The sequence below is a fragment of the Carcharhinus amblyrhynchos genome, chromosome 12 (genome assembly GCF_965287045.1).
Source record: "Carcharhinus amblyrhynchos chromosome 12, sCarAmb.v2.hapA, whole genome shotgun sequence".
Classification (NCBI taxonomy): Eukaryota; Metazoa; Chordata; class Chondrichthyes; order Carcharhiniformes; family Carcharhinidae; genus Carcharhinus; species Carcharhinus amblyrhynchos.
In genome coordinates, this window is record NC_137335.1 from 62,317,353 (window position 1) to 62,341,536 (window position 24,184).

Here is a 24,184-nt window from a genome sequence, read left to right on the forward strand (position 1 = left end):
GGCTTACATTAAATGAAATTACTGTGAAAATCTTCTAGTCGCCACACTCTGGCACCTGTTTGGGTACACTGGGAGAATTTAGCATGGTCAATGCACCTAACTAGCACATCTTTCAGACTGTGGAAGGAAACAAGAGTATCTGGAGGAAACCCACGTAAGACACGGGGAGAATGTGCAGACTCCGCACACACAGTGTGGACTCAAGGCAGGAATTGAACCCGGGTCCCTGTGAGGCAGCAGTGCTAACTACTGTGGCACCGTGCCACTCGAATTAATCTTGATTGACTCCTTGAATTTCAAGAGAATGCCAAACTACTCTACGCAACCTGTCTTCCTGATTTAATTATTTTCTACTGCAGTTAGCCTAACACATTAGCACGGCTACTCCTGCAAAAAACCAATATATCCTGTGATGCCTGGAACTGAATGCAGTCCTTGAAATGGGGTCTAACTAGAGCTTTATATAACAAGAACATAGCTTCCACTCCTGCATATTGTAGTCCACTTAAGATAAAAGTCAACATTCCATCAACTTTTATAATTATTTGAGGCAGCAGGTGATGAAAGTACAAAAATAGAGCTCTTGGGCAGAATTTCCGATCAGTGAGAAGTATGTAAAAAGCTTGGCCAATTTTCTATCATAGTAACTTAACTGCAGCGTTAATGTAAGCTTACTTGTGACTAATAAATAAAACTTTAAAAATGTTAAACTTTAATTAGTGGGCGGGTGACTAGATCAGCGTGCAATCCCTTCTGCATGATCTTTCACTATGTATCACACTCAAGCAATCCAATTAACTCGGCTCAGTAATAGGAACATATGCCCCTTTAGACTTTTGTCTAATTGTTTTCACAAGTCAAAAGTTGCAATTCTCTATAATAAAGTCTTGATGAAATTTCCTGTTTTTGTCCCTTACTTTCCTGTTTCTATTTGGCCAGTAATTATATATCCAGGGTGAAAACAGAAGAGAGATTGGAAAAATAACACTTAAATATGAAATACGCCACTGTGGTGTCACAAAATATCATTCAGTATCCAACAAAGAAACATCAACATCTTCCGTCATTTAAGGTGGCATCATCTGAGAATGGCACTAATACCTCCATCTACACCCACCGGATGGCATGCTGTCATGGAAACCAATGTTCTGGAGAAAGAGAGAAAGGCGTTGTATTAATCACAGCCGAAACATTTTCAAGGCAAATTATGATCAATGCACTTAGATGGGCATGCTTTTTTGAAAAAGCATGCTAAATATTGGCCCAGATCTTCTGGTCTCCTGAGAGTTGGAGGTGACATAATCCTGAAAATGAGCTATGGGACCCCTCGCAAGTTTCAATGCAATGGGCAGCATTTTCCAGCCAAGCCTGGCCCAAAACCAGAAAATTCTGCCCGAGATCATTGGATCTTTGCATGGTTCATCCTCCCCACTCCCCCCCACCAGCTGTGATTCCCGTGGTGGGCAGGACAGGAAAATTCTGACTCCGTGGGAATTGCTCAGAAGCCTGAAGTTCCTCTGCTCCCAGGGGCCCTTCAAAAAAGTCTCCAACTCTGAGTTAGAGTGGGAAACTTCAATTGATTCTGACTTACTGAATAGTTACCCAGAAAATGTTAAGACAGAAAAATCCTAGACTAACTCCTGGGTAACTATATAACTAACCCTCCCCACAACCTGACCACCTGACTCCTCATCGCCACCCTGACTAGCCACCTTGACTATCCCCAGCCCAATCTGACCCAACCCCACCTTTTTTTGACTCTACCAGTGAACCCACGACCCAACCTCACCACTTGACTTCCCCACAACTCTCACAGACTTGCCTTAACACCCAACTCCCCTCCCAATTTCCCCTTACTTTACCCACCCTCTTACTTACCATAGATCCTTAGCCCCATTCCCCCCACCCCATATTTTCCTTACCAACTCTTCCACTTTACCCACCCTACTCCCTTACACACTTATCTTACCACCCTAGCCCCTTACTTCACCCTACCCTATCCCATTTATCTCATCAGCATTCCCCGTATCTCATCTCTATAGCTTTTCAAAGGAGCTTTGGGACATTTAAACACATTACTTGCCGGAATATAACAGCTCATGTTGTGATATGGGGGACATGGCTTCTGTGCAGTTTCCCTGCGCTGATATCTCTGAGGTTTTCTGCTCTGGGTCCATTTGGAAGAAGCCTCCATCGGAAGAGTGCTCACAAAATTCAGAGGATGATAAACAGGTACCCTTTTTTAAAATCAGGGTCCGAACCAGGGGTGCAGACATTGATTGGAAGGTTTGGGCCGTTAAGTGACACAGTGGCCGGGATTCCCCCCAGCCCACTGTGCTGCTGGAATTGATGTGGGTATGCCGGCGTTGGACTGGCGTAAACACAGTAAAAAGTCTGACAACACCAGGTTTTAGTCCAACCTATTTATTTGATAATATACTCGCAAGCTTTCGAGGGGTTACCCTCTTCGTCAGGTGAATGGAGCATTCACCTGACGAAGAGGGTAACCCCTCGAAAGCTTGCGAGTATATTATCAAATAAATAGGTTGGACTAAAACCTGGTGTTGTCAGACTTTTTACTGCTGGAATTGCTCAAAGCGGCCAGAAGACAATCAGGAGGGGGCCTCTGGCGGGACTCACGTCTGGCATCCAGCCAGTTGTGAGTCTCCCAGGCTCCTTTTGCTGATGTAATCAGCTCAGCATGGATAAACTATGCAGAGCTGAGTATCATATAGAAATGTCATGGAAATTAATGTTTCTATATGATTAACAGTTCCAGGATGGTAGTCTCTGCGTCTGCTAGTGTCTCCCCCACCCCCGTCGGGTGAGATTCCCACCAGCAGAGTTTACAACTGCTCCCCACTAATGGGGAACAGATATACTCACCCTGCTGGTGGGGATGGATGTCATTGATAGCCCCCCAGGTGGTTGAGGGCAAGGAGAGATGTCCCTTGGACAGTGCCATCCTGGCACTGCCCACCAAGCACCTTGGCACTGCCCGCCAGGCAGTGGGCAATGCTCAGGGGCTGGGGCATTCTGGGGACGTGTCCATTTGGGAGTATGGTGGGAGCCTACAAGTGGGATCGGGGGGGAGGAGTGAGGGGGTGATCAGGGCTGGCCATTGGGAGCGGAGGTTGGGCTGGCCGTTGGTGTGGAGGGGAGATCGGGACAGAGGGGTGGCTCGGGCTGGCCCGAGGTGTGGGGTCAGGAGGCCTGCAATGGAGTGAGGGTGTTTGAGAGGCCAGCGATCAGAAAGCGGGAGGCCAGCAATGGGTCAGTGTGCATGTGCCAATCGCTGCACTGTCAGATCAGCACTAACGTAGTGGCCCACTCAGCGGGCTGATTCCAGCCTCTCGGGTGGGATGAGGCCTCACCCCTCACTTTCAGGCGTGAATCACTCCGATGCACTCTATGTTGCTCAGACTGTCGGCGATTAGTTGAGGTAAGCACACCCACGAAACAGGTAGGAAATTCTCCCGTTTTCCCACCTATTGGGCACTTAGCTCTTTCTGGGAGAACTCCAGACAATGATTTTGATAGAAAATTGTATAATTCAGAAAGAAATCAAATAGATCTTGCAATGACATTGTGTTTTTTTTATTATTAGGGTTCAAAACAAACATTACACATTCACGTCCTGCTGAATACAGTACATTTGGCACACAGTAATAATGCTTACAATGAAATAACACTAATGATGGCAGGAAATTTAAAATACATCCATGAAGAAAATACTTTTTGTACAAACAAAGCATCACAAAAAAAAAACAGAAACTAAAACATTTTGATTCAGCCAGACTCATGTTTTGTACATTGTTTAAGTTAAAAAGAGGTAATTTTTTTTTGCCTTGTTTTTGGAGACAACCTTTTTAATCGCTCTCCATAAAGCAGACATGCGATTCTTTTCTTCTATGTAAAATAGAGGAGGAAGGAGAAGCAAGGAGACTGAGATGCTGTCGCTTTTATTTTTTGCGCTTCAGTGCTCCAGGCAGGCAGACATAGAAAAGGGGAAGATCTAACCACAGACAGGGAAGCAATGCAACAGTGCATTCACATTTCAGAGAGAGAGAGAGAAAAAAATACAGTTTCAACAGTCAAGCGGAAAGGTAACACGTCTTTTTTCCCATGGAAATGTAAACCGATTGTAAAGGGTGAGACAGGCAAAAACTAATAATGGAGTAACACCTTCCCATGCAAAAATTTCGTTATGAACCAACCTGACCACCTGTCACATACTGTACAAACCGAACACAAATATGTTAGATCTGAGGCCTGATCTATGTTCACTAATACTACGAATGCTCATGCTTGACGCAGCAGACTGAAGAACATATCTGTAGAAGCTTCAGGAATGTACTGAATAAGAAAAAAAAAGTTACGTGTTTTGCATCACATAAATAATCAAAAAAATGCCCTTCGACTTTGTGAGTCTCCATTCTAAAATATCTTGCTTTAAGAGAGCAACTGGAACAGTATTGCAAATGTCTGCATTCATTTCCATCCGAATGTTTAATAACACCCTTTAAGTACAGTTTGAAGCACTGTACTCCAGGTCCAGTATAGCTTAATACAAGGTTATGATGTTGGACAAAAAAAGAACTCAACTTTTTAGACTTTGAGTTAGCAACTTGAACAAATACACATACAGAGTATTGCACATGAACATTATCATTAATTACTTTTTTCAATGACTAATATATATATATATATATATTTATAATATATATATAATATGCCTGAACATGCAGCAGTTGATACTGTTCAATGAACTCCATAGGCCTTGCAGCAAACAGTATTTACAACTTCTTGCCTGTACAAAAAGCAAAGAGCCCTTTTTAGCGCTGCTTTGCCACTCACAAGTATTTCTGTGCATCTGGCAATCCAGATGCATCAGATTAAATGGATCCCAGTGACTGGGAAACCAGTCCAGTAAAATTCTAAGTGACTTCAGGACACGCACGCGTGCATGCATACACATGCTCACACACACACGCTCATATACATTCACCCACACACACGAAACATTAAAATAGAATACAACCAGACCTGACCTGCTCAAACTGGTAGCATGTGTGTACATTGTCATTTCCTCAACCACAGCCACAACTTCTCATGGGATAACTCATAAAAAGTTAAACAATGTACACCATCATATTATCTTGTCAGTTCTTGTGTCATTTGATCGTCAGTCCTCTGTTATGTCTCGGTATAATGCTTAATATTTCATAGTCTATTCTTTGTTAAAAAAATAAGATACACACTTGAAAATATAGTACAGATAAGGGACAGTAGTATAAATAGGGACATGAGCAATGTGCCAAAGTAACACACTACCATAACAAAAAGCTCAAACAACTCTGGTCTTGGTGATGGACATTGGTTGCAAAGTAAGCCTACGATTCAGTGCAAAGTGATTGTTCAAGATCTAGGTTACAGTAAAATATTACACTGTAAGTTGTAGGACTGTCACCAAAGAACTGAGTAGTTAACTAAGTGAGCACAATAATCATGACTGACTCGCAATCTACTAGGTTGAGTATCTATCTCGGCTGGGTAGATGTGAAGTAACTTCAAACACCCTAATTCACTCAAAATTGCACAAAATAGTGACAACTTAAAACAGTGTAACATCTCCACAAAAAAATTAAAAAATAACTAAATAAACCACTCAGTAACCCTTTCTGTTTCGCCTGAGCAATTTCCATACTGGTGGAAGAATCAACTGATTGACCAGACAAGCTGGCCAACCGGTTGACTTTCCTTGGCTTCCATTTCTAAGTCAAGCTCTGGTATGTAGTTCCGCTTCACGTGCCTTTGTCGCACAATTGTTCCACTTCCTTGTACCGGAGTTCCTGCTGTATACGAATGAACCTGCAGTGCTACGGGATAACAGTACGTTTAATACTGTTTGCATTACACACACAGCACACACACACACACATACACACACGCACACACATCTCCTCTGATAGAGCGGAGGGCTTGAAACAGGAGCAAAAATAACTATTTACTTAAATAGAAATAACACAACGAAAACCCTGGAGTGCATTAATTTAACCAGACATCAGAAAATGGAAACAAGGTTGAAACATAAAACACTTACACTGCAGGGAAATGCAGGTACTACACAGTACTAAAGAAAAACTCAATCCTAATGACTTGCTAGACTTCTAGGACCATTGCATGGTAATGGTGTGTAGTGGCAGCACCAGGAAAATGTCTTAGGCTATTGATTCTTCACCAAAATAGGAGAAACCTTTAAATTCATCTTGATTTATCTGCTTAACAATGGCATCATCCACCAGCGTCAACACAGGTTCCTCGCGTGTGAAGTCTTGGTCAAAGTTATTCACATCCCTTTTGGTTTTCTAAAGAACAATGAGAAGTATTTCAGAAGAGCAGATAATGACGATTGCATTGAAATCTGAGGCACAAAGCAAGTAAATATAATGATGGGGGGAGAAGGGGAGGTCAATGCAGAAGTGATTCCAAAAGCTTGAAATTAAGCAGTGTAATATTAGGAACTATGTGGGATTTTCTGCCCCCTCACCCACTTTTTGACGTGTATTACAGTGACAGAGACAGCCACCATGGCCAGTTCCCCATCGACCACACCTTCTGCTGCCATGGAACCAGTGGTGGGAATGGAGGAGGGAATCGCCACCAGTGGGACTGGGTGATCCCGCCAGTGGGAAGGACCATAAAACCACGCCCAGGGTCCTGACATGGCCACATGCAATAGCTCTCCCCTCTGTCTTAAACACAGAAAGAAAGACTTATGCAAAAGGTGTTCATTCAAAAGGTGTTCATTCAGCCCATCGTATATATGCTAGCCAAATAAAACATTGACTTCTTCCTTGCAATAGAATTGAGAAGATTTTTATAAGATGGACTTTGTGAAATATTTCAGCATTCAGATTCTCTTTATTGACTTAAAATGATTTGTTTCCCTCTTTAGTGTCCTGTTTAATTTCATGTAGAGATGATTATTTTTGTCTTGGATTTTGGTGCTCTGAAAACCACTCTTTGCACAAAATGTCAAATTTGATCATGTTTAATTTGTCAAATGAATTATACGTTCTTATGTTCTTATATGTAATATGCCTCTTTAAGAACATAGAACTTAGGAACAGGGGTAGGTTATTTAGCCCTTCAAGCCTGCTGTAATATTTTAAGAAGATCATGACTGATCTGATTGTGGTTTCAGCTCCACTTTCTTGTCTCCATCCCACAACCCTGGGCTGTTTTGTCGATCAAAACTCTGTCTCACTCGGCTTTGAATAAATTCAATGATCCAACCTCTACTGCTCTCTGGGGAAGAGAATTCCACTGACTAACAACTCATTTAGTGGGGTAAATACACGGGGTTACAGGGATAGGGCCTGCGTGGAATGCTCTATCGGACAGCCATTCCAAATTGCCCCTTAGTGTCAAAGGTGGATTAGCCGTGGTAAATGCGCAGGATTACGGGGATAGGGCAGATTGGGCCTGGGTAAAATGATCTTTTAGAGAGTCAGTGTAGACCCACTGGGCCAAATGACTTCCTTCTGCTGTGTAGGGATGCTATGGGTTATGTCTGCTCTCTGTCATGCTTGGAAGCAGCTCTTAAAAACTGACTGTTGCCATCAATTTTTTTCAGGTTCTGTTGGGTATTTGGCAAAATCAATGTGGGAGATTCTTACCTTTTTTTTTGCTGCCATTAATCTGTTCCTTAAATTCCACAGCCACATACAAAAATTCAACACGCTCTGTGTCTGTGTACGACTGGTGTGTGTATATGTGTGTGTGTGTGTGTGTGAAAGAAAGCCACACACATCTGAAAGTTCATGACCTTTTTCAAGGTTTCGGGCCACCAAAGATCGACAGTTATCGTCGTGGTTACTTGCAGAAAAATAAGTTGGCAGTAGGTCACTGCGGTTAAACCACATACCAGTGCCCTCTTCATCACCTTTCTCAAGAATCTCCCTGAAACCTCAATGCAGATGTCAGGCAAGATTCTCCCAGACAGACACTATCCTATAATTAGTGTGCACCCAAGCATCAGACTGGCAGGAAGCGGAAAAGCTGCACAAGCTGGTTGGATCAGCCACCCAAACCACAAAGTGCGCACTTAGAAGCCCTTCAGCCTTTGATGTGAACTTCTTCAAATCAGATTCGTTTTGTGTATCCAATGGTTCATGGTTACCAAATCTCGTGTGTGACCTCTGCCCTAAGACATTAGCTTTGTCATTACTTTAGTTACTTGCCCTAACATTCCGTCTGCCACATGTAAGTTAATGACATTATTTGACAACTATAGTAAGAATGCAATTAATAACTTTTTTATTTAAATTGAGAAACCGAAGGCTTTTTTAAAATCAAAGACCAGCACAGTAATTACAGGACACTGCTACAGCAGCAATTGAGAAAAACCAAACAGTAATGATCAGACAACTCTGAGGGGGGAAATCTTACGAGAATTTGTCAAAATGTCAGTTTTGGTGAGAAAACTGGTGTGGAAGTCTCCAGCTCTGACTAATCTGTTTCACTCTCGTTCTTGACATTTTGAAAGCAAAAATTAGAGTGGGCATGGTTTACGCTTCCAGTCTGGCAAGGCAGTGACTCCTGGAACCGGGAACCAGTTCCACAGTTCCTTTATAAAGGGCACTCTGATCACATATAATAAATAACTGAGCCCCCCCACCAGCCAACCTCCTGCAGCATGCTTACAAATAATAATTAACACCCCACCACCAAACCACCTCCCCCCCCCCACCACTATGGAGGTATTTGGGGCCTTTCCCCTGATCAATCCTGGCATCGCCATTCTCTCCTTCCCGAACCTACCTGGCATCCCCATCCACTTCCCGATCGTCCTTAGCATTCCCGTCCCCTCTGCACTGGTATCCCCATCCACCCCCCCACCCCCCAAACCTCCCCAGTACCCCACTCCCTCCTCCCTGATCATCCCCAACATCTCTGTCCCTTCTCCCTCGCTGATCATCCCCTCATGAATGCCCCCCCTTTCTCTCCACCTCCTCCACATCATCACCAGCATTCGTATCCCCCTACAGTGCCAACTCCCCCTCCCCCACCCCCCACCACAAATAGATGAGCCCACTTCCCCATGAGGCTCCCTCACGGGTCTGCCCCAGCAATGCTCCCGGCACAGGATGGCACGGCTAACCTGGCACTGTTAACAAGGTAGTGCCAACCTGTGCTGGGGCAGTACCAGGGCACTAGCTGGCCATGTCTCTCTCCCTTGGGGGCTAAACGGCCTTTGTGCCCCTGGAGCAATACCCTCACCCGGGTAGATCCCTGTTGAGAACCTCACTGACAAGACGTGAGGTATGAAAATTTACTGAGGAGGGAGAATTTGTTGAGGTGGGTGGATAAATAGATGCAAATGTATTAGGATCATAGAATCATAGCGATTTACAGCATGAAAACAGGCCTTTCAGCCCAACTTGTCCATGCCACCCCTTTTTTTAACCTCTAAGCTAATCCCAATTGCCTGCGTTTGGCCCATATCCCTCCATATCCATCTTGCCCATGTAACTGTCTAAATGTTTTTTAAAAGACAAAACTGTACCCGCCTCTTCTACTACCTCTGACAGCACGTTCCAGGCACTCATCACCCTCTGCTTGAAAAAAATTGCTCCTCTGGACCTTTTTGTATCCCTCCCCTCTCACCTTAAACCTATGCCCTGTAGTTTTAGACTCCCCTATCTTTGGGAAAAGGTGTTGACTGTTTACCTTATCCATGCCCCTTATTATTTCATTGACTTGAAAATCTATTAAAATCAGGTTCACACCCATTGTGGACCTGCATGAATCTGATTTCTTCGCCAGCGAGGGGTGGGGAAAAACGGAAATCGCAATTTTGCCAGCAAGAATTGTGATTTCCGATTTTTTACCAGATTTTGAGCTTCCTCCAGTGATCTCACAGGCAGAGAGTGCAGGCTTAAGATTCTGCCCTTAAGTTTCTGGTTTTAAAACTGCCCACAGTATTTGATTGAGCCCTCAATGGGGTACTTCCCATCTCCTGCACATTTTGCTCTCTCTCAGAATGACACTAAGGTTCCCATTCTACCCCACTAGCCTCTGCATTCCACACAGTGACAGGGGGGCAGATACTCTAGGGGGGACATGCTAGCTGCTTCATTTTTCCATGTAAACACTTTCTCAATAATTGTTGTGTTTCCATAATGAATTTCCCTGTCAGTAGAGTACGTCTCAAAGGTACTTACAATCCTTGGTTTAAACGGAGGTTTTATTTTCTTCTGTTCCAGCAGCACCCAATCAATCTCCTTGAAGAATGGGTGCTGTTTAATGGCCTCCTCCCCACCTTGTGATGTAACACAACCCAAACGTTTATTTGGGCTCTTCGTCATAAACTGAAATGAAAAAAGTAAAAAGTAAGATATCTGATTATTCATTTTATATAAAAAGCTGCGGGGTATTTCCTCAATATCTTCAATTGTGTGTCGACAGAACAAAAATGAAAAATGCAGCTTCCAGTTATGAGTCAAACTTCAATAGGCCGGATGCACCCTCTGAAGTCAACATTTACAAACAATGTCAAGTTTTACTTTTAAAAAGTTACCAATGGCAACAGGAAGGGCAAGACTACAATCCAAATATACAGATCCGATCTTACAGAACATGCCCCTGTCTACATCAACAGGAATGAAGTGGAAATGGTTGAGAGCTTCAAGCTTCTAGGTGTCCGCATCACCAACAACCTGTCCTGGTCCCTCCACACTAATGCTAGGTTAAGAAAGCTCATCAATGCTTCTATTTTCTCAGGAGGCTAAGGAAATTCTGCATGTTTGTCTCACCAATTTTTACAGATACACCGTGAAAGGCATCCTTTCCGGATGTATCACAGCTTGGTAAGGCTCCTGCTCTGACCAAGACTGCAAGAAACTATGAAGAGTTGTGAACGTAGCCCAGTCCATCATGCAAACCAGCCTCCCAACCATTGACTCCATCTACACAGCTTGCTGCCTCAGAAAAGCAGCCAGCATAATCAAGTACCGCACACATCCGGGACATACTCCCTTCCACCTTCTTCTGCCAGGAAAGACATACAAAAGTCTGAGAACACGTACCAACCAACTCAAAAGCAGCTTCTTCTTTCTGTCATCAGACTCTTGAATAAGCCTACCTTATATTAACTGTCTTTTTCTACACCCTATCTGTAATGGCAATACTATATTCTGCAACCTCTCCTTTTCTTCTCCCCTGTGTACTCTATGAACAGTAGATTTTGTCTGTATAGCATGCAAGAAACAATACTTTTCACTGTATACCAATACATGTGATAATAATAAATCAAATCAAAAAGAATAGGCTTGAGTTAGGCAGCAAGTACTTTTGGAATGAGAATATTATGTATGTTTGATGTAGAAATGGCTGATATTTGTTAATGATGGTCAGGAATATTGCCAGTATAAGACACAATTATCCAGGACTTGTGATGCCAAGCCTAACTCTAAATATTCCAATGAAAATTTATCCCAAAACTTGTCTCAGAAATCCCCACTGCATTCAGGCAAACAGTCACTTAAGTTTCTGGAAATGTGGATCATGAGTTCTTAAGTCTTTGTAATGTTTGGCTACCACAAACACTTCAAAGAACAAATGCCAGGAAGTATTTCTTTACATATGGGGTGGCCAACAGTTGGAATGGATTACCAGGAAGCAGAATGGAAATCAAGACAATTGATTCCTTTTGGGAAAAAAAAGCTAGATGCTGTAATGGGAAAGCAGTAGGTTTGGTGTTTTGAGACGGTGAGATCAAATAGGCCATAGGACTGTCTTCATGTAAACCATTGTGTGATCTTAGGAAGAAAATGCTTCAAATTAGCTCTGTGGAGGAAAGCAGATTAGACTGGGGAACACAAGCTTGGAGGATACGAGGTTAAAAATAACACATTTTATGTCAGGTTTACAACTTACTGTAAGGAATTACCCTGGGGCAATCCTCATGCACATGGAAGCAGGAGTAGGCCATTCAGCCCTTTAAGCCTGCTCCACCATTCATCATGATCATGGCTGATCATTTCAGACCCCCTTACTCCCATATCCCTTGATCCCTTTAGCCTCAAAAGCCAAACCTAATTTCTTCTTGAAATCAGACAACATTTTGGCCTCAAACTACATTCTGTGGTAGTGAATTCCACACATTCACCACCCTCTGGGTAAAGAAATTTCTCCTCACCTCAGTTCTAAAGGTTTATCCCCTTATCATTATTCCCCCGCCATCGGGAACAATCTTTCTGAGTCTACTCTGTATAACGCTGTTAGAATTTTATAAGTTCCTACGATTGGTCGCTAAAACTTTTTGTATAGTGGAAGACTGGCAAAACTCAATTTCCACAGATCAGGAAAACACACAAGGAAATTCCAGGCGTAAAAGACATTTCTGGCCTCTTCAATGAGTACAGGAATTAAGGAACTGCTTTCAACTTTATCACCTGTATAGCAATTAACAGGACGGATTGGCCACTCTTCAGCGAACCTGCAATTTTCAATGAAATAAATGCAATGAAACTTAAAGTCAATTTTATAAAACACTGACTCATCATATTAATGCCCAGGCACTGAAGAAGCAAATCAATCCCATTGTTTGTTCAGATATTTTGTAGCCACACAGATTTGGAAGATGTCACTTTGACTCATGAGTTGTGCTAGGTGAGCTGATCTCAGCTTGGGTGGCGGTAGGGACACTACAATTAGCTTCAAGATCAGGGTGGTACGGTGGCACAGTGGCTAGCACAGCTGCCTCACAGCGCTGGGGACCTGGGTTCGATTCTGGTCTTGGGCCACATTCTGTGTAGAGTTTGCACATTCTCCCTGGGTCTGTGCGGATCTCCTCCAGGTGCTCTTGTTTCCTCCCACACTCCAAAGATGTGCAGCTTTGGTAGAATGGCCATGCTAAATTGTCTCTGAATGTCCAAAGACATGTAGGTTCGGGGGATTAGCTGAGTAAATATTGGGGTTACAGGAATAGGGTCTGGATGGGATTCCCTGACAGAGAGTCAGTGCAGACTTGATGGACCAAATGGTCTCCTACTGCACTGTATGGATTCTAGATCACCAGACTAAAGAGAGAGAGTGAGTGGGGGGCAAAATAGTAAATTTCCTTCAGCTGACCTCCATTTTGTGATCTTTCAAAAAAGTGTGCTGATATTGATGTCGGGTCAGGATAAGATCAGGTCCAGATGCAATGTTTCATGTTTGCTGTCAGTACTCACTCGAGCCTTACAAACAAATATGGTCATTCAGACAAAGGGTGGCATTTTCCATACCTCAGTTTGGTGTGTTTTTGGCAGAGGGATGGAGGGCAAAGGGGGGTGACATGTGAAATAGAGATGGCGCCAACCCCACCATCTTGCCACGCACTCCCGAACTCACCCCATTGATACAGTGAGGAGGGAGAGACGCTGAAATTGGCAGCCCACCCAGCATATTTAGATAGATAGACAAGGATTAATTAGGCTTGTTACCAATCCAATTGACCCCGATAATATGTTGTTCATATCAGAAACCATTGCCATTGACAGTCAGGTGGCAGTGGGCAGCTGGATTTTTAAACAATCCTCCAAAGGATGGCAAGGAGAGGGTGGTTCTATCCTCGGGCACTGTAATTTGCAGCGAGTGCAGTTTTTGTAAGATGGAAGCCCTCTCCGCTCATTTCCTCCTGCCCAGTTGCTGCTTTAAACCCACTATCCTGAAAGCTTTGGCCATTGACTTAAATTCTGCAAGTCTTTAAATGGTACATGTGTGTTTTGACATTGGCAGTTTGTCTAGAATTCTAGATGGTGTTCCTTCTCTGGAGGATGTTGTTCTTGTGGTAACTGTAGTTGTCCCATTGCTGTTGTTATGGACCCATGGTGTTCCGGGATTGATGGCAGTTCTGTACTCAGTACAGCTGGTGAGATCCCTTCTTCCTGACCAGTCGATTTCTGTGAAAAAACACCTTTGATACATGTTCAGTTATGCCTGCGATTGTTCACTCCACTGTGTATGATCGAGATGACAATTTCTCCACGCGTCTCTGAAGTTGCCAAGTGGGCTGACTCCTGTTGAAAATGTTGGAGATTTGTACCCTGACCAGCCTCAGTTTATCCTGAGTTTTCACAGGTCCATACTCAGCTGGAATCTTGCATTTCAAATCTTCCCGTTCAGCTCCGATGTGAACATTTTCCCATGGAACGGCTTCGTTAACCTTCGGTTTGTGCATTTCATTGTGGTCGACAACAATCATGTGGTTTACCTGAACATTGTCTCTCGTTCTCTGGCTTCTTCTGTCTCCCTCACTCTGGTGTTTTTCATCTTCCATTTCATTCCACTCTCTGTTTTTCCTGTTGAACTCTCTCTGGGATCTTTTGTTGTCCTTTCGCTGTTGACATGTTCAGGGTTAGCAGCTCAGATGAAGGCCACCTTGACCTGAAACACTGGCTCTATTCTGTCTCCATAAATGCTGTCAGACCGGCTGAAACTTTCTAGCATTTTCTGTTTGCGTTTCAGATTCCAGCATCTGCAGTATTTTGCCTTTATGTTCCTAATTTTATATTTTATTCCCCTTGCAATAAACAACTATATTCCATTTGTCTTCCGAATCACTTGCTGCACCTGCTTACAAACTTTTCCTGATTCATGAGCTGGGGCGCCCAGATTCCTCTGCGCCACCAAGTTTGTAATCTCCTTTCTTTTGGATAACATGCTGCTTTTCTGTTCTTCCTGCCAAAGTGGACAAGTTCACATTTTCCTGTAATCTGTCCATCTGCCAAACTTTTGCCTAATCACGACCTATCTACGCCACTTTGCAGACTCCTTATGTCCTCTTCATGACTTATTTTCCTACTTATCTTTAGCGAACTCAGCAACCACACATTTGGGGTCAAACTTACCAAAAAAATTCAAAGTCCAGGATTATCATGGGAGAGTTTCCCACCCATTTTTTGGGTGGGTTCAAATCCTGAATTTTATGCACATTGAGCATGAAAAAAGGGGCTAAACTGTTCCTCACCTGCAAGTGAATGGGACCGGGTTTAAATCACCAGCAAACCTGTTGCAGCAGCAGAGGGAGCTATTGCAAACGTGCAGACCTCTGTGGCTGCACATGTGTAATTGCAATAGCAGAGGCCTGACAGGTCTGAGAGAGAGAGACCTGTCAGGCTTCTGCTGTTGCAGCCAGCCTCAACCCAGTCCCACCCCCCCCCCAGCTATCATGGGGGCCCGTGGCCGATCGCAAGGCCCACACCGCCTGGAAATATTGTTCCCACCCTTCAACACCAGCCAGACCAATCACGCTCCCCCCCCTCCCACAGATTGCCTGCAGAGTGGCAGCAGACTCCCTCCCTCGCCCATCAATTGGACCAACCCAGCCTGACCCTGTCCCTGTAGGCCCTGCCCCCTTCAGGCCCTGCCCCGGGCTCATTAAATCAATGTTAAATCTGTTTTAAATATAGTTAAGTAAATTATTCCGCCTTTTGCCGGAAATGGACGAGAGGCTGATTGCACTGGATATCTGGGGCAGGGAAGGTCACATGAGGAGGTGAGAAATCGAGCATGGATCTAATTTCTCGGCTCTGTTGTGATTTTACCGGTTTGCCCTGCCCATCATTGATGGGCCAGTATAACCGCAGCTTTGTCCCTTCATCCAAGTCATTGTAAGTAGTAACTTGTAAGTAGCTGAGGCTCCAGCACTGATCCTTGTGGCACTCCAGTCACCACATCTTGCCAAGCTGAAGATGACCCATTCACTGCTTCTTGTTACCCAATCAATCCTCAATTATCTCCTACCCGTGAGCTGATAGTTTCAGTGTGTTTAGATTTAAACCGGTAGCCAGTTGTTTTGTCTCTCGTTGAATCTCAGCCATGTTGTTTTTTTCCAATACTGGACATACCCTAAATCGCTCTAAACCAACGCCTATGCTAGATTAACTTTCCAGATTTCAGCTACACAACTTTAAATACATTTTGTTTTTCACATTTTGGAGCTTGAAATTATCGTACAGATGCAGGTTTGAACTGATTCTGTTCAGTTCCTGACATGAGCTGTGTTAAAAGCAGAGCAGAGGCAGCAATATTTCCCAGATGACGAGACTGGGATGGAATATGGAAAGGAGTTATACCTGGAAGGGACTAGGGGTGGAACTGTACTGTCTCTAGGTAGTCAACTAGAGGAAACTCTGACAATGGTCTGGTTGCTGCATTGGAGAGGTCAGGGCAGGTAGGAAAAACAAAACAGCTAAAAATTCAAAAAATTAAAAGGAACAAGTGGCAAAAGCATTTCATAACAATTAAAATGTAACAGATATTTTTAATTCTTTCCCTTCTATCCTATGCCTTTCTGCATCTATCCACTGGGTCAAAGGATCATCATGGAACTCGCCTTTAAGCTTGTCAAAATTGTCCCTCGTCCAGATTTTAGAAAATGCTAGCATTGGCACAGGTAAATTATCATTTAATTTCATCATTTACTTTTTGAATAAATACTTCCTAAATTTTGCCACCAGGTTTGATCATTTAACTAACTGATGACAAACTATTGCTACTCAAGGGAAATATATCAGGTGCATCTTTTTATTAATTAGTGTCATAAGTAGGCTTACATTAACACTGCAATGAAGTTACTGTGAAATTCCCTAGTCGCCACGCTCCGGTGCCTGTTCGAGTACACTGAGGGAGAATTTAACATGGCCAATGCACCTAACCAGCACATCTTCCAGACTGTGGGAGGAAACCGGAGCACCTGGAGGAAATGCAGGCAGGCAGACATGGGGAGAACTTGCAGACTCCACACAGACAGTGACTCAAGCCAGGAATCGAATTTGGGATCTGTGAGGCAGCAGTGCTAACCACTGTGTTACCATGTCTATAACTGCATAGTCTGACCTAAAGCTGCTAGTCATTTATTTTATATAGAGGGATTAAAACTCAAAATAAATATACTAATGCTTCTTGGAACAGCACAATCCTATCTTTTCTGTACAGTGTTACGTAATTCAGGATTAAGTTGAGAAATAAGTTCTTTGTCTGAGATTTTGGGACACAGCATAGACAACATTGTGTCATAACTCAAGATCAAATGTCAAGCTGCACAATGTTAGGAAACCAAACCTCCCAATTCAAATCCCCAACTAGCATACAAAAATAAATCTCCCCAGTTGCCTACTTAATTCCAGTGCCTCTTCCTGTCCTCTACCTATACAACTGACAGAAGCTGGACAACAAAAGCTACAGGGACTCGACGCTCTGCAGTTACTGTGGCAACTACTATGCGTAATATTAACTCATACTTTGTTAATTGTGGGATTACTAATGACACAGTAAAAGCCAGCAATGCTCTCAGGAAAACTCTCTCAGGGGGAAAAAAAAGCACCGATTGATAAAGACCTTAGAAATCGCTTTCAAAGCAGTCGCAGTCGGACAATTAGAAACTACCGCCATTGTAATCACGTGCCATCGAAGCAAAAAAGTGCAGCATCCACTCAAACCTTTGTTTCATTTTGCCCTTCGAATTACGTGTAGAAGCAAACAGAATTGTCACTGTGATATTTCAACTGAACTTTTGCCAGGATGACACAATGCTTTCTCACAGAAGAGAGGAGGAAATGGCCATATCTTCCGAAAAAGTATTCTTACTGCCTTCATGGAGAGGAATAAACAGGTTTAAAGCTGCAGAAATGTGGCATGCAGATTACTATAAACAAATGAGACCAGGGTCATGCAAGCTATAATACATGTATGCCATAAAATGGATGCTGGGAGTAGGTTCGTCACTTGCTAAAATGTGACATACACATTTCACTTCAGTAATGTGTAAGTGTTAAATTATTACAGACACAAAGGGTTGAGACTGCACAGCTCAAAAGGAGCCAACTCAAATGTAGATTCTGGCGAATATCTTAATGAAGTGTTTCTGAAGGATCGAGAGAACCGAAACAAATAGAGCTACATTTATCCCACTGCTTGTAAAGTGCCTCAAGAGGGTGCAGGTGATCATGGACTTCGATGTGTTGGACCATGGTTATGCTACGCATGGTACTGAAGCGATTTCATAGAATCCTTACGGTGTAGAAGGAAGCCATTCGAGTCTGCACCGACCATAATCCCACCCAACCCCTATATACCCCACGTATTTACCCTGCTAGTTCCCCCTGACAACAAGTGGCAATTTAGCATGGCTATTCAACCTAACCCGCACATCTTTGGACTGTGGGAGGAAACCGGAGCACCCAGAGGAAACCCACGGAGACATGGGGAGAATGTGCAGACCAGGGACAGGCAGTGACCCAAGCCGGGAATCGAACCCGGGTCCCTAGGGCTGTGAGGTAGCAGTGCTGACCACTGTGTCACCAGTGAGTGAAATGAAAATGAAGGAAATGAGTATAAATGTAGAAATGTGAAAGAAGAAAACTGAGAGCAGGTTATCAAGCTGAGAATATGATGGAATTGCATAGATAGAGAAGAAAATGGAATAGAAATTTGAAGATTAGCTAATGCAGTGCTACTTGTTCTTTCTATATTAACGTGAACATGTACAATCAATTGGCTTTTACCCTTCGTATGTCTGAGATAAAAACGTCATTCAAATCCAATTGGGCATCCTTTTGTGATAGAAAAGCAAAATATTGCAGATACTGGAAATCTAAATTAAAAGCAGACAATGCTTATGTGCAGACCACCACTCCCAGTGCCACTGCAGATACTGGAGAGTTACTGGCCTCTGACTGTCGAGCAGCTCTTGGGAGCGGGGTTTCCTCCTCGCAACAGGACCTCTGGAGGAAAGATTCCCCCCCACAAGCCAGGAGGCCTGATGACAGGAAGGTATATGCCCCACTGGGACTTAATCAGACAGGCACTATAGAGAAACGCCATGGCGGAGTTGTCCATGGTTTTCCAGTGGTGGAGAGTTCCCTCACCTTAACTATTAAAATTCCATCCAACGTTTCACATTGATGACTTTTCATCAGAACTCTGACAGAAGGTCACTGACCTGAAACGCTAACCCCTTATTGATGGATCCTAATCTCACCCATCTACCTTCTTATCATTTCACTTCATTCTCTTACCCAGAAACACTTCTAATTATCTCATGACTTATTCATTCTCTTTTCTTTAATGGGCTTCCATGATAGTTTAAGGCACATTGATTGACCTTAGACTGGCCAGGATTTCATGTTAAGAGAACAGCGTCAACTGGATGGGGGAAAGGACAGGTTGCTTGGAAGTCACCGAACATTACTGTTTCAGTTGTTTTTGTGTCCAGGTCCTGAAATCGCTGAAGGATTCAAGATCCACGCCGCTGGTGATCTGGTGTTAGATTTTTAATTTTTGTGTAGCCCCATTCATTCTGAATCTCATAAAATTCCATTGGTGAGACCAGTACCCAAGATGGACATTGAGCTGGCTGGCTCTGGGCTGGCAAGATTGTGGGTCACTTGAAGGCTGGCCTGGCTGACTGAAAGGTAGACCTCCTTCTGACCCCACAAAATTAATTGTCGGCCTACATTTTTGGGGTATCTTCCTCTTGAGCAGCAAGCATTACTAAAGGGAGTATTCAGCTCTGCCAAGCTGGCACACTAGACTGTATCGGGGTTCTACCCTCATCAGGAGACTCAGATTTGTATAGATTAATGAGGCTCTTATTTGATTTAGGCAGGTGATTGAAGATTAACTAATACGCTGCTGCATGTTCTTTGTAGCACTGCATTAGTGACATGGCGGCACAGTGGTTAGCAATGCTGCCTCCCAGCACCAGGGACTTGGGTTCAATTCCGGCCTTGGGTCACTATCTCTGTGGAGTTTGCACATTCTCCTCATGTCTGCCTGGGTTTCCTCCGGGTGTTCCAGTTTCCTCCCACAGTCTAAAGATGTGCGGGTTAAGTTGACTGACCATGCTAAATTGATCCTAGTGTCGGGGGGATTAGCAGGGTAAACATGTTGTGTTATGAAAATAGGACCTGGGTGGAATTGCCAATGTAGACTCAATTGGCCAAACGGCCTCCTTCTGCACTAGATTCCATGATTGGGTTGGCCAAAAACAGGCCAGGTTCCAATGGAGGGCAAAAGCAGAAAATGCTGGAAAACCTCAGCAGGTCTGACAGCATCTGTGGAGAAAGAACAGAGCCAACGTTTTGAGTCAGGATGATCCATCATCAGAGCTCTGCATTCCACAAGGACCGTTCCCTCCAGGACACACGATCCACAACTCCATCCCACCCAATACCTCACCCACTGCCACTGGCACCTTCCCATGCATTCATAGTGCGTGCAACACCTGCCCTTTCACCTTCTCCCTGCTCACCAGCCCAAGGCCCAAACACTCTTTTCAGGTGAAGCAGTGCTTCACATGCACCCTCCTTTAGTCTGGTCTATTGCATTAAGAGCTCTGATGAAGGGTCATCTTGACTCAAAACACCGGTTCTATTCTCTCTCCAGAGACACTGTCAGACCGGTCGAGACTTTCCAGCATTTTCTGTTTCAGATGCCAGCATCTGCTTTTGTCCTATGGAGGGGGAGCAGTCATGGGCTGGTAAGTTGACCATCTCCATTTAAACCCTGCGATTGCTTTGTTTTCTCTTCATTTAACTTAAATATTAACATAAAGAACCCATTTCTAATCCATGCCTGAACTTTATCTTAAAAAGTGCTCTAAAAGCCACCAAGTTGCCAGTGTAGCTTCACTTCACTTTCCCCATCCTTCCCCTAAATGACTTTAAGCTGATTTGATTTATTATTATCACAAGGAATGGTATACAGTGAAAAGTATTGCTTCTTGCGCACTCTACAGACAAACATACCATTCATAGAGAAGGAAAGGAGAGAGTGCAGAATGTAAAATTACAGTCATAGCTAGGGTGTAGCGAAAGATCAACTTAATATATGGTAGGTCCATTCAAAAGTCTGATCGCAGCAGGGAAGAAGCTGTTCTTGAATCGGTTGGTACATGATCTCAGACTTTTGTATCTTTTCCCTGATGGAAGAAGGTGGAAGAGAGAATGTCCGGGATGCGTGGGGTCCTTAATTATGCTGGCTGCTTTGCCGAGGCAGCGGGAAGTGTAAACAGAGTCAATGGATGGGAGGCTGGTTTGCGTGATGGACCGGGCTACATTCCCGACCCTTTACAGGCCTTTTGAAGTTGACCCACTGTTGTTCTCCCCTCAACAACCCATTGTTTCCCAACTCTGAGGCACAATAGAGGCTCGTGCAAGCTGAACTTTGAACTTGGAAACAAAGTAACAACATTACTCTTTCTCAAGAGTTAGATAACTAAATTATTAAGACAGAGGGTTAGTGTTCACAGACGACTGGAACTCACAGTAAATTATCCCCAGTGCCACATTGCTCTGAGGTTGGTAGTGACTTGTTAATTGGAATCATCAGATAAAAAAATGTTAGAACTTTATTCCAGCAGCTGGCAGCACAACAGATAATGTTCATGGCATTTGATTAAGTTTGGAAGGAGCAGATTTCTCTGCTGTGTAAATATAAGCCAGTATAAACATACACACATCACAAAACATTCTGTCCTTTTCCCACAAGTTGTGTAATTTATCCCAAGCCCTCCTGTCCTCGCCATGACACTATGAACTGTGTTTCAACTCCCACTGGTGGTTATGCAAAGTTAACAAATCCAGTTTTAATTGCAACTAATTCAGAGCAAAGTAGCGGCAAGGAATGGGTGGAGGCGGTTTGCGGGGTGGAGGGGGCGGTGGTGAGGTGGGGGGAGGAGATGGGGAGGGGGGAATGTTGAGGGGGGGGGGCGGGTAGAGATTGGACAGTAAAAAGGATACGAGGAACCCACCGCTTTCAAAATGCTGACCGCTTCCTTACTGAGCCAGACCGGGTAGAGCACGTCGTCGTGCAAGATGGACTCGAATAGGTCGTCCTCGTTGTCAGCCTCGAAAGGTGGCTGTCCGGCCATCATCTCGTACATCAGGACCCCCAAAGCCCACCAGTCCACTGAAGGCCCATATTCTAATTCCTGTAGGATCTATTCGGAAAGACAAACAGATGTTGGAACGAATGTACAGCACTGCTCAGCTGACAAATTCCTTACTTATTTTAGACCGTTGCGTTGAGAATGTTTACCCTCCAGCCGCTTCCTCGCTGACATTTATACTCAAAGCTTCCAGTACTTTTTTTTATGGATTTCCTCGGCTGGTCATAAACCAGCAGAGTTTTTCTAATTTACCGTTTTAAATAGCTGGGTGCCAGCGAGCAGTGTACCAGCCGTTGCCCTCACCACCCAAGGGCTATACTCACCTCTTCAGCACCCACCTCCACTCCACATTTTAATCATGGCTGGTTTCTGATTTTGGAAATCGGTAGTGATTCTTCCGGCAGAGGGGAACGTATGGGGAACCTGGAAGCTCAGGCATAAAGCCGTTTCTGCACCTTTATATCTATTTAAATTAATGGTGATCTGGGCTTTCATTGGACATGAATCTGATAATGTTGCTGGTGGGGATTGGGGGGTGCAGGGGGTGGCAGTGGCAGTGGCGACGGTCCCATTCTGAGATTTCCCCAGGCCAAATCCCATTATTGGCTTTTTCATGAGAATCAGCAGCTTTGATAAGTCCTTTCACCAGAATTCCTTTATTTACAAGATCCAACAATACTATACAGAGTGCTCTCAGCGTGCAGTCTACACCTGGAGTGACAGAGAAACTGACACTCCTGTCTATATACAGAACGTGGGGCTCCCTGATTGGACCATCAGTTTGGCCCTTAACCAGGGAGTTCATACTCAAACAGGCCAACCTCAATTGCCTGATTAAAGTCATCACAGCAGCCATAACGGGATTTGGGTCCATGGCGAACGGGGCTGTGAAAATAATGTATACAGTAATGAAAACACATTAAATATATCTAATGATCCCTTTAATCCACAACTATCTCCTATCCTTTGTAGACGGGCATCTCTCATGCCCAGGTATTGTTTCCCAGGCATGTGTCAATCTCAGGTAGCCCATTCAAGTGGCCACAGACGGTAAACATGAGTAGGGTATACATTATTCTAATCTAGGTTCATTCTCTAGGAAGGGTTTGTGAATCATGATGAGGCGTGAATACATTGGGTGGTCTGCCTGTCTATGGGATCGATGTACCTTGTGCCTGACTATACTGTCCTCACTGCTGCCGGGTCAAGAACAGCTAATTCAGCACGTATCAGAAGCAGAACTTGGAATCCTCCTCCTTTTATCAAATTAATAGTACATCCATATGGAACTGTCGGTTACTCTAAGTCATGCAGTAATGGAGAATATTGTAATCATAGAATCACAGATTCCTACCATGCAGAAGGAGGCCTTTTGGCCCATCGAGTTTACACCAACCAGAATCCCACCCGGGCCCAATCCCTATAACTCCATACATTTACATTTAGCTAGTTCCCCTGACACTAAGGGGCAGTTTAGCATAGCCAATCTAACCGGCACATCTGTGGACTGTGGGAGGAAACTCACGCAGACACGGAGAGAACATAAACAGTTACCCAAGGCCGGGAATTGAACCTGGGTCCCTGGCACTGTGAGGCAGCAGTGCTAACCATGTGCCACCGTGCTGGTCCACTGTAGAAGGGCCTGACAGCTACAAACCTCTTCACCAACATTCTTACTTTACCAAGACTTCAACTTATAAAAGTTTTGAAGTAAAGAAAGAAAGCTCCTGCATTTATGTGACACTTTTCATCACTTCAGGCCATCCCAAAGCTCTTTCCAGCAAATTAAATACTTTTAAGGTAACCTCTGCTGCAATGTAGGGAAAGATGGCAGCCAATGTGGTGTGCAAATTTCCACAAGCTGCAGTGAGATCTGGACCAGTTACCATGATGTTAATGATGTTGGTTGCTGGATAAATATTGTCAAAGAGTGCTCCCCCACCCCCATTCATCTTTAAATTGTACCTGGGGTATTTTATATCTGCTTAAGAGGGGAGTTTAATATCTCATTTGAAAGATGGCCATTGGAATTCTACCACCCTGCCCACCAGGAACAGGTGAGGGGTTGACAACGGGAAAGTCCGTTGACCTGAGGTGGAATTTTCCGTTCTCGGGTTGAGCGAAGCTGTAAAATTCTGCCCGGCACCTCCAACAGTGCAGCACTCCTTCACTGCTGGAGTGAAGCGTTCACCTGGATTACGTGCTCAAGAATGTAGCGTGGGATTTGAACTCAACATCTTC

The 24,184-nt window shown here is 44.0% G+C and overlaps 1 protein-coding gene across 1 annotated transcript in view; it reads right to left on the bottom strand.

Moving 5' to 3' along the window:
• Positions 1-3,588: 3,588 nt before the first annotated feature.
• The window catches only part of LOC145351035 (protein kinase C epsilon type), a 555,315-nt gene continuing 534,719 nt past the window's right edge, over positions 3,589-24,184 (bottom strand). The window contains exons 13-15 of the mRNA XM_080200633.1: positions 21,806-21,994; positions 10,230-10,376; positions 3,589-6,368 (exon numbers count right to left, since the gene is read on the bottom strand). Of these exons, the coding sequence (XP_080056759.1) occupies positions 6,222-6,368; positions 10,230-10,376; positions 21,806-21,994 (483 nt within the window). The 3' untranslated portion in view covers positions 3,589-6,221. The remainder of the gene's footprint in view (positions 6,369-10,229; positions 10,377-21,805; positions 21,995-24,184) is intronic.